General features: G+C 31.8%; 1 protein-coding gene across 1 annotated transcript in view; it reads right to left on the reverse strand.

Annotated features, from left to right (window-relative positions):
• Positions 1-14,276, reverse strand: part of LOC143075144 (cell cycle checkpoint control protein RAD9B-like) — a 22,381-nt gene continuing 8,105 nt past the window's right edge. The window contains exons 6-13 of the mRNA XM_076250461.1: positions 13,117-13,223; positions 11,845-11,951; positions 11,353-11,417; positions 10,143-10,271; positions 8,537-8,629; positions 2,804-3,242; positions 1,025-1,120; positions 1-167 (exon numbers count right to left, since the gene is read on the reverse strand). Coding sequence (XP_076106576.1) covers positions 54-167; positions 1,025-1,120; positions 2,804-3,242; positions 8,537-8,629; positions 10,143-10,271; positions 11,353-11,417; positions 11,845-11,951; positions 13,117-13,223 — 1,150 coding nt within the window. The 3' untranslated portion in view covers positions 1-53. The remainder of the gene's footprint in view (positions 168-1,024; positions 1,121-2,803; positions 3,243-8,536; positions 8,630-10,142; positions 10,272-11,352; positions 11,418-11,844; positions 11,952-13,116; positions 13,224-14,276) is intronic.

The following is a 14,276-nucleotide window of genomic DNA, read 5'->3' on the forward strand; positions in this document are numbered from 1 at the left end:
TAATGTTTTCTTCTTTAATCATAATAAAACAATCATAAATAACAAACACATAATCAGTCTTCATCAGAGTCTTCTACTAGAACTGCAGGCTTTTGTTTGGTTGTTGACTGTGTAGACATCTGGGAATTGGAACTGCCTTGTGACATACCAAAAAATAATGATCGAAACTGAAAAATAAGATAAAAAGAATGTAACAAGTATAAAAATAAGCAGGAACCAAGTAGGAAATAGTCCCTAAAATTTGAGTTAGACTACCGATTGTTTAATTATTTTTGCTTTATATTATAACACTGATCCACCAAAAGTATTGCTTAGGTAACTACTTAAAAATACATCCCTGAATGTATATAAAACATTTCTATAACCTCTATAACTTCTATTATAGGTGATATGTGTTGTTAAATTGCTGTGCCATTGACATTTAGTCAACATCTTCTGACTGAAAACTATGCTGCTTTTTTTTTATGTCCCACGGTCACCTACGTAGAGGGGCATTATGTTTTCTGGTCTGTGGGTCCGTTTGTTCATTCGTCTGTTCGTCCCGCTTCAGGTTAAAGTTTTTGGTCAAGGTAGTTTTTGATGAATTTGAAGTCCAATCAACTTGAAACTTAGTACAAATGTTCCCCATGATATGATTTTTCTAAGTTTAATTCCAAATTAAAGTTTTGATCCCAATTTCACGGTCCACTGAACATGGAAAATGATAGTGCGAGTGGGGCATCCATGTACTATGGACACATTCTTGTTTAAAATCTTATCCATGTACTATGGACACATTCTTGTTTAGAGTAGCTAATAAGTGTCTCTTATAAAAATAATGGAAATTACTGTGTTAAATACATTTCAAAGGGCACAAATCTCCCAAAATATCTGATCAACACTGATTTTCAAACTCATTATAGACATGAATACTTCAAACTCCAGTGAAAATTGTTGGTAAAAGAGCACTTACATTGGTGATGTTTCATAACTTATTATTGTTTTATTTCTATCGTGTCTAAATCTTATTTATCACTGTACCCACCTTTTTACTGGGTGGTGTTCCTGGAACAAAGTCCTCCTCCTCCTCATCTTTCATGTCTTCCTGTAATGTTACATCCATGACACTTGTATCAAAACACTGATAAAAAAAAATTATAAGAATTAAAAGAAGTTTACTGCATCTTGCCTTTGTAGCTGGTTTTATAAAATTGAGAATGGAAATGGGGAATGTGTCAAAGAAACAATAACCCGACCAAAATAAAAAAACACAACAGCAGAAGGTCACCAACAGGTCTTCAATGTAGCGAGAAATTCCCGCACCCCGAGGCGTCCTTCAGCTGGCCCCTAAACAAATATATACTAGTTCAGTGATAATGAACGCCATACTAATTTCCAAATTGTACACAAGAAACTAAAATTTAAATAATACAAGACTAACAAAGGCCAGAGGCTCCTGACTTGGGACAGGCGCAAAAAATGCGGCGGGGTTAAACATGTTTGTGAGACCTCAACCCTCCCCCTATACCTCTAACCAGTGTAGAAAAGTAAAAGCATAACAATACGCACATTAAAATTCAGTTCAAGAGAAGTCCGAGTCTGATGTCAGAAGATGTAACCAAAGAAAATAAACAAAATGACAATAATACATAAATAACAACAGACTACTAGCAGTTAACTGACATGCCAGCTCCAGACTTCAATTAAACTGACTGAAAGATTATGATTTCATCATATGAACATCAGGCACAATCCTTCCCGTAAGGGGTTTAGTATCATACCATCATAACATATATGAGAAGAACATAACCCGTGTCATGCCAACAACTGTTTTTAGAATAAATGTGTTTAGTTCCGACGCAAAGACCTTATCAGTGACTCAATATTAACGCCAAAATATGCAATCTTTAATGACTTGACAACAGTATCGTAATTATATCCCTTCTTAATAAGTCTATTCAAAGGTTTTGTAAGTTTATGAGGTGAATACTGACACCTTTGTGCTTTATAAAGAATATTTCCATAAAAAATTGGATGTGAAATACCTGAACGTATAAAAAGTCTGCATGTTGAGCTATATTTACGAATGATGTCTTTATACCGATGATAAAATTTAGTAAATGTTTTGACTAGTTTGTGATATCGAAAACCCTGGTGTAATAATTTTCCAGTAATACATAAATTTCTCTCGTTAAAATCTAAAACATTGTCACATACACGAGCGAATCGTACAAGTTGAGATATATAAACACCGTAAGATGGTGACAATGGAACGTCACCATCTAAAAACGGATAATTAACGATAGGAAATGAAAAATCATCCCTTTTATCATAAATTTTAGTATTCAGCTTTCCGTTAGTGATATAGGGCAGTGGTCATTGTTAGTATTAGATTTATTTAAAGTAAGTTCACCAGGATAAATTTCATTAATATACATACTGAAGTCGTCATTATTGAGAGCCAAAATATCATCCAAATATCTAAAAGTATTATTAAATTTGTTTATCAGATGTTGTTTTGATGGGTCTTTGCTTATTTTTGTCATAAATTGTAACTCGTAACAATACAAAAAGAGGTCCGCAATAAGTGGTGCAGTAGTAACACATTGATTTTTTGATTTGTGAAGGGAGCTATTCTTGGTAAGAAACTATCATTACAATCACTCCTGTTATGCCTTGACTTAATGAAAATATCATGTTTGATCAGGATTCCATTAGAAAGAAAAGCATATTACTAAATTTCAATATAAATAACAGCAGACATAACACTGATCACCCAAGAAACTACTTTATAATGAATTACTCTACGTCTTATATATATTACCTTTGACTGATTTGGAACAACAGGGCTCTGTGACTGTTGTGACTGTTGTGTGTCATCATCAGGACCAACCCTATGTGTTGATTTATTTAACCATCCACCACTACGAGAGGTTGAGGGTTGGGGAGATCTTCTTCCAAAGTCAACTTTATTTCTGTCAGGATTAAATAATGTTCGTTTTCCCGTAATGACACTTTCTTCATGCATCACATTTTCTTCTCTGTTTGACAGAGTGTTTTTCCCACTATTCATGTTTGAAACAGAGTCTGAAGTCAAATTATGTAATCTTGCATCACCATTATTTGAAGGTAAATTACTTTCATCATGACTATTTTTAGCACCATTATGAAAAGTAGGCATATCTGATATTGCCATTTCATCATCAAAGTCATCGTCCATCATAGCATCATAGGCTGCTGCAAGTCTCTCACTTTTATCTGCTCTGTTAAACAAAAAAAATAAAGAGAATAAATTGTTATGAATCTCTATTTTTGTGAATGGATTTGCAGCAATATTTTTTCTCTCACATTTGTATACATTTGTTTATTGCATTTTGTTTTCATTTTCATCTTATCTTGGGCAAGGATATTTTTTCAGTTCTCATCAAAGGAAATTATTTATTTTCAAAATCCATCTACCCTTACCTCTGAATATCAAAATTTGACTAAAATAGTTCAGAAAATAAAAAAATTATAACACATGACCAGTTAGTAAGGCACTGTGGTCACCATGATCACCAAGTTGGTTGAAAATTTGATTAAAATCTGAAAAAGAATTTTTGACATGATTGTGTCATCAAATGTAAAATTGTCCAATTCATTTGTAATTCTTGATTTTTAAAAATCTCTCTACAAAATGAGGAATATTTTATGCAATTATAAAAAAAAAACCAATTCAAGCGACAAACATTTGTCTTTATAACCCTTTTTTTCATCTATAGAAAATAACCAGTCGACCAAAATAAGATTTTCATCCTTTTATTTCTTTTTTTTTTATGAGTGTTATGAATATTTAGAAATGTTTACAAATTTAACCCCTTTTTTGCCATTTTCATGCTTTCAAAAGTAAAATTAACATAAGATATGCAGATTTTTCTACTTGCATTGTATTTCTTGTTGTAATACATTGTAGTAATCTTACATTCAATTCTACAATAATAAATTATACTGCATTTCTCCTTTGTACTCTCAACAAAAAGTATGTAAACCAGTTTGTTACACTCTCCATCATCAATTAGTAGTGAAGTCTACATAGTTCTGCTTGTATGAGTATTTTAATTCTATACGTTTTCTATTAGTCAAATTGTCAAAGATTTTCTCCCGATAGTACTTTGATATGTCAGGATTAACATTAAAAATTTCAATTCTGTAACATTCAGTCATGCCAGAAAGAAACTGAAACTTGTTACTATTATTGTCTTTGTAATTTTGTGACATTTTTAATATGGTTATCAATGGTTTTTCAAACAGAGGATGTTTCTCAGCCCAAGGGTGAGCTGTAGCTGAAAAATATCCAATTTTGAAATACTAATAATCTCTTTTTCATTGTTGTTCTAGGTACTGTCAAAACACATGTTCATGTTTTCATACACTCACTTTCCCACTACTGAGAAAAATAATAGCACTTGAGTAGCCAGATATGAATAATTATCACAAAAAAGATTAAAGCTGAATTCTAAAGTTTTTCTTCATAAAATTGGAATACATATATAAAAGTCTATATTTTCAAAGTGACCCATGTTAGACATGTTAAAAATTTCAGATAAGATGTCAGGAAGCATGACCAATATACATAAAGCAATTGACTTTGTTATATACAGGATAACATGTAAATAAGATTATAGAAATATGTCAAGTGGCAACACTTAGAGGTGTTCTTGATCAATAATTTGAAACAGGAAATACCACTAAACAGACGATGATCTACTACCACTTAATAAAAGAATAAACAAGACAACTATCGTCAAACATCGTCAATACTTAGGTCCAAGGTTATATAGAAGTGAGAGTTCCTGTTTATTTTCCTTACATAGTGAATACTGTATGATGAGAACAAATCACTTTGTCATTCTGTGTTATATAATGTAAACATACTATCAACTACTTCCTGCGTAATACTTATGTGGGTTTACCACACACACGACACATCATGGGTGAATCAGGATCAGACATATTTATGGACAACTTTTTTTTCTCAAACTTCACTTTTCTAGTCTAATCTTGTTTAAGTAATATGATTTATAATTCTAGATGTTATTTCTATTTCTTAAATATTAAAAATCATCTCTCAAGTCATTCTATGGCCAACATAGACAAAGGGGAGATTTGTGTGTGGATAAAATTGGTTTAATTCTACAGCTTATAGTGTTTAGACTAAATTTAGTATCTACAACCTGATTGTTGTTGTTTGTCTGTATATATATCTATTTTCAAAATCGCTATTTTATAAAGTTTTCCTTAGTTCTTACTGATTTAAAATTTCCTTTCTCAGAACAGTAAAGGGATATGAAAAATTATCCCTAGAAACTAAGTGCACACTTTCATTAACAATGAAATTAACAAAGAAATTTAAAACAATGTCATCATAGGTAAAATAGCAATAAACAGATTATTATAGGTCATCTCAACGATAATCTATAATTCTACATGTCTGTTGTTAGCGATAAATGTTGTTGTATTACTGTCTGATATTTTTAGTATTTTCTGTTATCCTTTTTTATATATCATTAGTTTTATTTAGGAAATGTCATAAAATGCCTTTAGTTCAAATATATATTCAATACTTTGAGGTAATTCTAGTTCATTTTTTACACCTATAATACTAAAATAAAGAGGTGTCAGCCGTCATGGGGTAAAACTGATAAATCAAAGAATTCAACTTTAGCTAATATAAGACAATGGTGTAAATTAAAAATTACACCACTCCAGACCCTTTTCTTTCCCACATAATTAGTATTGCCAATAACTAACAGGTTCCGGGTCGAATCAGATACCAATAGCAATAGTATATTCACCTGTTATCTATTACCTTATCTGTACGTTCCACATCTGACAGGCGCACCACCAAACAGTGTATTTAGGATTTTGCTATATACACGGGTCATAATAAAAGAGTTGACACTACTAAATTCAATCATTGTCAAATTGTTCCCTATTGTAGTATTTTAATCAGTAAGATTTTTTAAGATAACAATATGAATACTAAAATTCTGGACTTAAAATAAGGCGTATAGGTACAGTTTTCAATTTGTTATAGGGCACCACATTATTTATGTATGTGCCTGTCCCAAGTCAGGAGCCTGTAATTCAGTGGTTGTCGTTTGTTTATGTGTTACCTATTTGTTTTTCGTTCATTTTTTTACATAAATAAGGCCGTTAGTTTTCTCGTTTGAATTGTTTTACATTGTCTTAACGGGGCCTTTTATAGCTGACTATGCGGCATGGGCTTTGCTCATTGTTGAAGGCTGTACAGTTCCTATACTTGTTAATGTTTGTGTCGTTTTGGTCTTTTGTGGATAGTTGTCGCATTGGCAATCATACCACATCTTCTTTTTTATATGACGTAAAACAGCGAATCCAACTTCATTTATAACTAATATAGGACAATGCTGTTGATTAAAATATACTCCAGGACCTTTTGTTTTCCAAATAATTAATATCACCAATAATTGATAAGTTCCAGGTCGATGAGTTCAAACAGAAAGATTTGAAAGCAGAGAAAACTGTGTATCTTATAATCGGCATGACTTTATCAGATGACAATACCAATACTAAAATAAGGCTTACGCATAGTTATATACAGTCGATTCCACTTAATTGCATACCGCTTAATAGCATAATTCGGTTAATTGCATACTTTTCTCCTGCACAAAACCATTTCCCATTCATCTAATGTTAAATTGTACGGTTATATGCATAGCCCCACAAGTGGCATTTCGGTTAATTGCATAGAAAATAATCGCCAGCTAGATATGCTGAGTTAAAACTAACGAGATTTTTGACCGGAAACAGCAATTTGGTAAGTATATTTTTCTTGAATGCATCATAATTTTTTTATATTATTTCACATTTACTTCTGTGTTATTTAAATAAAGTTTTAAAACAGTTTCTTTCGTGTTTATATGATTATAAAAAGACCTCGATGTGTACACAGGTAAAGTTTCCCCATATTCTATTTTAAGCCTCGAGGTCATAAAAATGTCAATCAGCTGATTGTTGTAAAAACACTTGTTGTAACCATTCTATGATCTTCTATCTCAAAAGGTGTTAATTATTGATTGCATTTCAAACATTGTTGATAGATTTCATTTTGGGTGTATTTTTAAAACAATAACGCCTGCTAATTATCAGATTATCGGTCATATCCGACCATGTGCAATCTCGTAATTTGGCATGGGGTGATCTACATTTATGTTAAATATTACAGGGCATTTATATATGGTTGAAGAATTTCATACATCAATCTTTCATTTTTAATATTTTTTGAAAAGAACAGTTACTTAAAATTATTATATTTTCTCACTTTCAACACTCGTGTCCAGCAAATAACCCATGCAGGGCCCCAATGTTAACTGCTTTGCATATACGAAACTAACGAGGTTAAAGAAACAGTGTTACATCACTGTGCAATCGGTAAATACTGCATATTAAAGGCAGTTCATTACACATTTGTTGTAGCAAATGATTATAAACTGTGTAGCATTGTTCAACAGTTTGTTTTAATCAAAGCGTAACAATATAATTTTATACATCCGGGTCATAGAAACAAATCTATTTTTATAACAATTTTATTTTCGTATCTCAGGTAAAGGAAAAGTCGGTACATAAATAAACTAAAACTAAATGTGTTTATAAATTTTATTGAAAGAATAAACAATGAAATAAAATGCAAGACTTTTATTAGAATAAATAATCATTCAATATGTTGTAAGTGGATTATGGACGTTCATCTTTCTTCAGGATTTCCTTTACTGATCTGCACTATCTATGTTATTTGACTCCGTATTTTGGCATTTCGGATATAAGCATACTCCGGTTTATTGCATAATTTCGTCTGACAAATAGGCTATGCAAATAACCAGAATGTTCTGTACTTTAATTCAGTGACAGACCTGCGATATCACGGGTGTGTTCTAGTATCCTTATATTAGAAGCCCTTTTTTACAGAGATATTTTGCCCACATTTCCAGAACTGAAAAAGAGTGGGGAATGCTGGACCAAGATAATGATTTTAGCCATGTGGCCTAATTATATTGAAGTCTGATGGCCTAAATACACTGAAGTAAAATAAATCCTCAATTGATTTAATGAAAACACTCTTATCAGTAGTTATACTGGTTCATTCATATCAAATCAAATTTTTTTCATTATAAATTTCCAAATGATCTTAGGTTAGTACTTCTATTCCCATTCAAAATTTGACAAAACATTTTGTGATTAAGTTTTAGTGTGTCGCTGTGTATAAAATTGCATTCATATATAGAGGATAGAAGTTTTACAAATTTGTGACAATTTATATTTGTGTTATACTACTACTAGCAAAAGTTGCAAAAATAAATGGTTTGTGATAATTAGTTGGTTTACATGTTTGAATTTCAAGCACGTAAATTGTTTTCCGAAAAAAAATGTCAAATGCATCTACAGACCTTCCCAGTTACTCAAATTATCTAAATGAGTGTTAACTGAAAAAGTTTAAAAAAAAAAAAAAAGATAAATTTCTGAAACAAAGGGAACTAACCTATCTGTTCTGTCAACAAGAGTGGTTTGATTATCTCCCTTTTCAGATGACTTTTGTTGTCTTCGAATTCCATTTGTTGTTTTACATTTCTGACTGAAAAATACATTGAAGTACAACATAAAAAAAAAATCAAAATGGCCATTTATTAAGTGTCATAATCATTGCAATATTTTGTGTTTAGGAAATTTAAATAATCTAGATTGTGATAGGTTTTTTTTTCTCGGCAGGATGTGCGTGTTTTAAAATATAAGATATCATATTAATGTTTTAATAGTGCAGAATATTTTGTCATGGAATAAAATCCTGTATTTTAAGTTTTATCTTGTGTAAACAAGCTAAGGGAAACAATTTGATAATTTGATAAAGAATGCAATCATAATGTGTTTCTATTTACAGTAGATAGCAATGCAATCCCTTACAGGTATTAAACTGCTTAATACCAGGGCTCAAGCTACCAGGCGACTTGGGCGAAGAAGTCGCCTTCCCGACCGTCACTTCGCTTTCCCCGACCCCCAAAAGCGAAAACAAGTCGCCCTGTTCTTGACGATACTCGCTTTCAGTCGCTTCCGTAATTGAACATTTTCAATTTTTACCAAGTTGATGAAACATCAATTTTTTATTGATAATTAAAGAAATTCAGACATAAACGATTCATTATCTTTATTAAAGAGGTTGAAGCATTGTCTTCGCAGTGTGTAGCAGGTTATTTGATAAAAATACAACTTTTTATCACTTCGTGCATTTCCGCAAGTACCGGTGCTTGTTTATACTCGAAAACGTACATCAACCTAAATTTCGGCGGCAAAATAAGTTTGTTACTTCATTTAAACGTGATAAAAGTTGCCTCCAGTAAATGTTTAATCCATTTATTGCATTAAAAACGTCATTTTCCTTTCCAAATAACTGGTCAAACATCGTTTATTTTTGTAAATTTTCTTGCATTCTTCCGCCATTGACCGATTTCTAAACTACGGATCTGAACCGGACTAGCTATGACCGAAATCCGTACTTTTACAATAATTACTACGGACGCACGGATGGAACAGCTGACCGAAGAATATTGATCCCAAAGGGGAAACTGACGCATTCCACATGCATTAAGAGACTTTTGGTTACATCTAATTGATTGGTGTATATAATTCCCTATATTTTTTATGGATTGTTTCAAACTATGGATTAAAGTTGCTTAACTCTGAGACTATTATACTAATATCAATATATTATGGCCCAGCTTAATAACTTTTATATTTTTTTATGAAAAACACTGAATTTCATACACAAGATAATTTTTAATTAAATTGTAATTGATATACATTTTTTAAAATATTTTTTTTTTTTTAGTGCTAGATATTTAGTTGGTAGTTTCTCACAAGAACCTTAAACTTAAACAACTTTTAATTTCAAATGTTACTTTAATTGTAATTTTTTTACTCGGGTATGAATTGAACAATATAAAAAGAACATTATTTACATATGGCCCTTTATACTATTGTAAAATCCACACATTGTAGTGCACCGCGCGAATGAGCACTTCTCTTTCAAATCTCACCACTTCTCCCTATAATTCTGAAGTAGTGTGAGCCCTGAATACATTTTTGAAATATACCTTGGTTTGGCTCTGACAGATGTCGACTGTTGTTGGGAAGAACTCGCCTGTGTCTGGGCATCAGCCAGAGTAGCTAGCACAAGATTAGCTTCAAATGCAGTATCACTGTTAATTCCAAATACCACAGGTCTGAAAATAACAACACATGCTAATTTAGTTACAAAAAAGTAAAATTAATGAGCTAATAAACAGTCTACTTTGCCTTAGTGTTCAGGAACAGTAGCACTATATAATCTTTACACGTCCCTTTTTATATTCTACCGATAAACAAGTTCATACTAATAAAGAGCTTTGTTATAAGCGCACTATCTGGCCGTTGCCCTTTTAGCTTGTCTTTATGTTTTAAATGATTTTTTTTGTACATTAATTAGGCTGTTGTTGAATTGTTTTACATTTGTCATTTCAGGGTCTTTTATAGCTGACTGTGTGTTATGGGCTTTGCTCATTGTTGAAGGCCATAGGGTGACCTATAGTTGTTAATTATCTTTTAATTTTTGAAAGGTAGCTTTAGTCAACAGAAATAAACAATACACCAAAGTTTTATAAAATTTTGTGAAAGTGTTCATGAGTGATTGTCTGAAAACTTGAAAAAAAAAACCTTTTTTAAGCATAAAAATTCATAACACGGAAACGTTAAATCTGAAATTTATAAAAATAGAAAGGGAGCTTAAGTCAATAGATATAAACAATTCACCAAAGTTTCATTAAATTTGACGGAAGCCTTTTTGAGTTATTGTCTGAAAACTGGAAAATCCACCTTTTTTTTTAAGGATAAAGCTTCACAACATGGAAACAAAAAATCTGAAATTTATAAAAATCGAAAGGGAGCTTACGTCAATAGATATAAACAATACAACAAAGTTTCATAAAAGTTGGTGGAAGCATTTTTTAGTAATTGTCCAAGTGTGGACGACGGATGGACGGACAACGGTATACCATAATACGTCCCGTCTTAGACAGGAGTATAAAAAGGAATTCTGACAAGACAAACCATTGTGCTGACTATTTATCTGCCAAACATTTTTAACAGTACCAAAGTTGATTATTGTACCTTTGATATGTTTTGTCTCAGGCATTGTTGAGGTTCTTAACTAAAACTATGAAAAAATATGGAAACAAGCTCTTTTATGATCTGAGCAATTTCTAAGTAGTTTATATTTCTTTTTTGTTATCATATTATGATTGTGAAGCATTTTCTACAGTTTATTACCTTCCTGCACTTTCAAAATGGATATTCAAGGGCATACTCAATGCTTCGGCGAATCCTAGAATAGCCTGAAATAAAGAAAAGAGGTATACGAACAGAGAGTAGATGGGCACACAATTTAGCTAAAAATTTCTTATACATGCATCAATGAGACAACAGATCCATTTAATTATATTACAAATATATCATGCTTACAAGGGGTACTTGCCAAAAATACTAATTGAGAGGTAAACAAATTTCGAGCTGATACCTTTAGACATGGTATGTCCCATCTGCTATGGTACTTCCTACCAAATGTCTTCACTTGCGGAGAAAAGAAAATCTCAATATATAGAAATTTGTGAAAAATACCATACTCTATTCCAATCAAAATACAGCATTATTACATAAGGTAGAATTGAACTTAATTACCTCTTCAAAAGTCAATAAAAAATGTTCACTGCAATTAAAATAATTTATGATTCTAGGACAGGCTGATAGCTTGTACTACCTTACCCTGAGTTCCTTTAAACAGAAGGTGATATCAGTGTCCACTCCAACTTGGCAATTATCAAACTCCTCTGGGGCTAAATGGACCACTGTGTGAACAACCTTATTTGGATCTGAAAGAAAATAATATTGATCATTTTTTAAGGTTATTCCTTAGTCTTCATTGAGAAGATAATTGGAGTGGTCAAATTATATTAATTATAAAACAAGCAAATGACAATTATCCTCTGTTCAGTAATACAGCATACAGCAATTATTTTAAAAGTGGACCTTTTTAAAAAAGACTTTACATTTGTCACAGAAAAGACAATAAATATACACATAGACAGAAAGAAACTAGAGGCTCTAAAGAGTCTGTGTCGCTCACCTTGGTCTATATGCTTATTAAACAAAGGACACAGATGGATTCGGGTTGTTGTCTCTTTGGCACATTCCCCATTTCCATTCTCAATTTTATTTATCATGACAAAATTGTGTTTTGGTGTTGGTGATGTGTCTGTAGATCTTACTTTATTGAACAAGCTTGCTGCTTACAATTATCTCTATCTATAATGAAATAAATTGGCACAGAAGTGACAGTGGAAATATTTTGTAAAATTTACAAAATTTTACAAAATTTATGAAAATTGTTAAAAACTGACTATAAAGGACAATAACTTCTAAAGGGGTCAATTAATTAACCACTTTGGTCGAGTTGACTTATTTGTAACTTTTACTTTACTGAACATAATTTACAGTTTATCTCTGTCTATAATCATATTCAAGATAATGACCAAAAACGGCAAAATATCCTTAAAATTACCAATTTAGGGGCAGCAACCCACCAACGGGTTCTCTGATTCATCTGAATATTGCAGGGCAGATAAGTCTTGACCTGATAAACAATTTTACCCAGTCAGATTTGCTCTAAATGCTTTGGTTTCAGAGATATGAGCCAAAATCTACATTTTACCCCTATGTTCTATTTTTTAGCCATGGCAGCCGTCTTGGTTGGTTGGCCTGGTCACTGGACACTTTTTTAAAAAACTAGATACCCCAATAATGATTGTGGCCAAGTTTGGTTTAATTTGGCAAAGTAGTTTCAGAGGAGAAGATTTTTGTAAAAGTTAACGACAACAACAACGACGGATGATGACGACAACGGACTCAAGGTGATGAGAAAAGCTCACTTGGCCCTTTCGGGCCAGGTTAGCAAAAAATGTTTGTTCAATTAAATATTTCAACTATTTATTTTTTCCCTGATTTCTTTCATTTAAAGTCCATCAAAGTGTACTTTACCAGGTTCATCATCCACATAATTCTTCAATGAAATCTTTTCAGGAGAAATCATGAGAGTTATCTCCTCTTGGTTAGACTGGAAATTTACAACAGCATCTGACAATAACCTGAAAAAAATTGATAACATAACAGCATCTGACAATAATCTAAAAATGAAATGATAAACACATTGGTTAGATATGTCAACAGATTTCATGTTGATGGAGTGTCAAAAGACTATCAATATTACTACTTACCTGTGAAACTAAATTTTTTGGGTTTTTGCATTATCCAACTTTAAGACCCTTTCTACCTCCAATCAACTGTTGTGCCAGTGAACATCTTTTTTTTACATTTCTTTGCATTTTATAAATTAAAATTTAATGACATTATTTTTTTGTTTTTTGACGGACTCTCTTTTTATATCAATGAAAATGACCATTTTGATAAACAAAAACTTTTTTGTTATATTGTAAACAAAACATTCGAATTTTCCCAAAGATTATGTTTGTTTCTTTAATTTTCTCAAGAAATAAACTAGAGGCTCTAAAGAGCCTGTGTCGCTCACCTTGGTCTATGTGAATATTAAACAAAGGAAGCAGATGGATTCATGACAAAATTGTGTTATGGTGATGGTGATGTGTTTGTACATCTTACTTTACTAAACAGTCTTGCTGCTTACAATTATCTCTATCTATAATGAACTTGGCCCAGTAGTTTCAGTGGAAAATGTTAATAAAAATTTACAAATTTTATGAAAATTGTTAAAAATTGACTATAAAGGACAATAACTCCTTAGAGGTCAATTGACCATTTCGGTCATGTTGACTTATTTGTAAATCTTACTTTGCTGACTGAACATTATTGCTGTTTACAGTTTATTTCTATCTATAATAATATTCAAGATAATAACCAAAAACAGCAAAATTTCCTTAAAATTACCGATTCAGGGGCAGCAACCCAACAACTGGTTGTCTGATTCATCTGAAAATTTCAGGGCAGATAGATCTTGACCTGATAAACATTTTTACCCCATGTCAAATTTCCTCTAAATGCTTTGGTTTTTGAGTTATAAGCCAAAAACTGCATTTTACCCCTATGTTCTATTTTTAGCCGTGGTGGCCATCTTGGTTGGTATGCCGGGTCATCGGACACAATTTTTAAACTAGATACCCTATTGA

The sequence above is a fragment of the Mytilus galloprovincialis genome, chromosome 5 (assembly GCF_965363235.1).
Source record: "Mytilus galloprovincialis chromosome 5, xbMytGall1.hap1.1, whole genome shotgun sequence".
In the NCBI taxonomy this organism is placed as follows: Eukaryota; Metazoa; Mollusca; class Bivalvia; order Mytilida; family Mytilidae; genus Mytilus; species Mytilus galloprovincialis.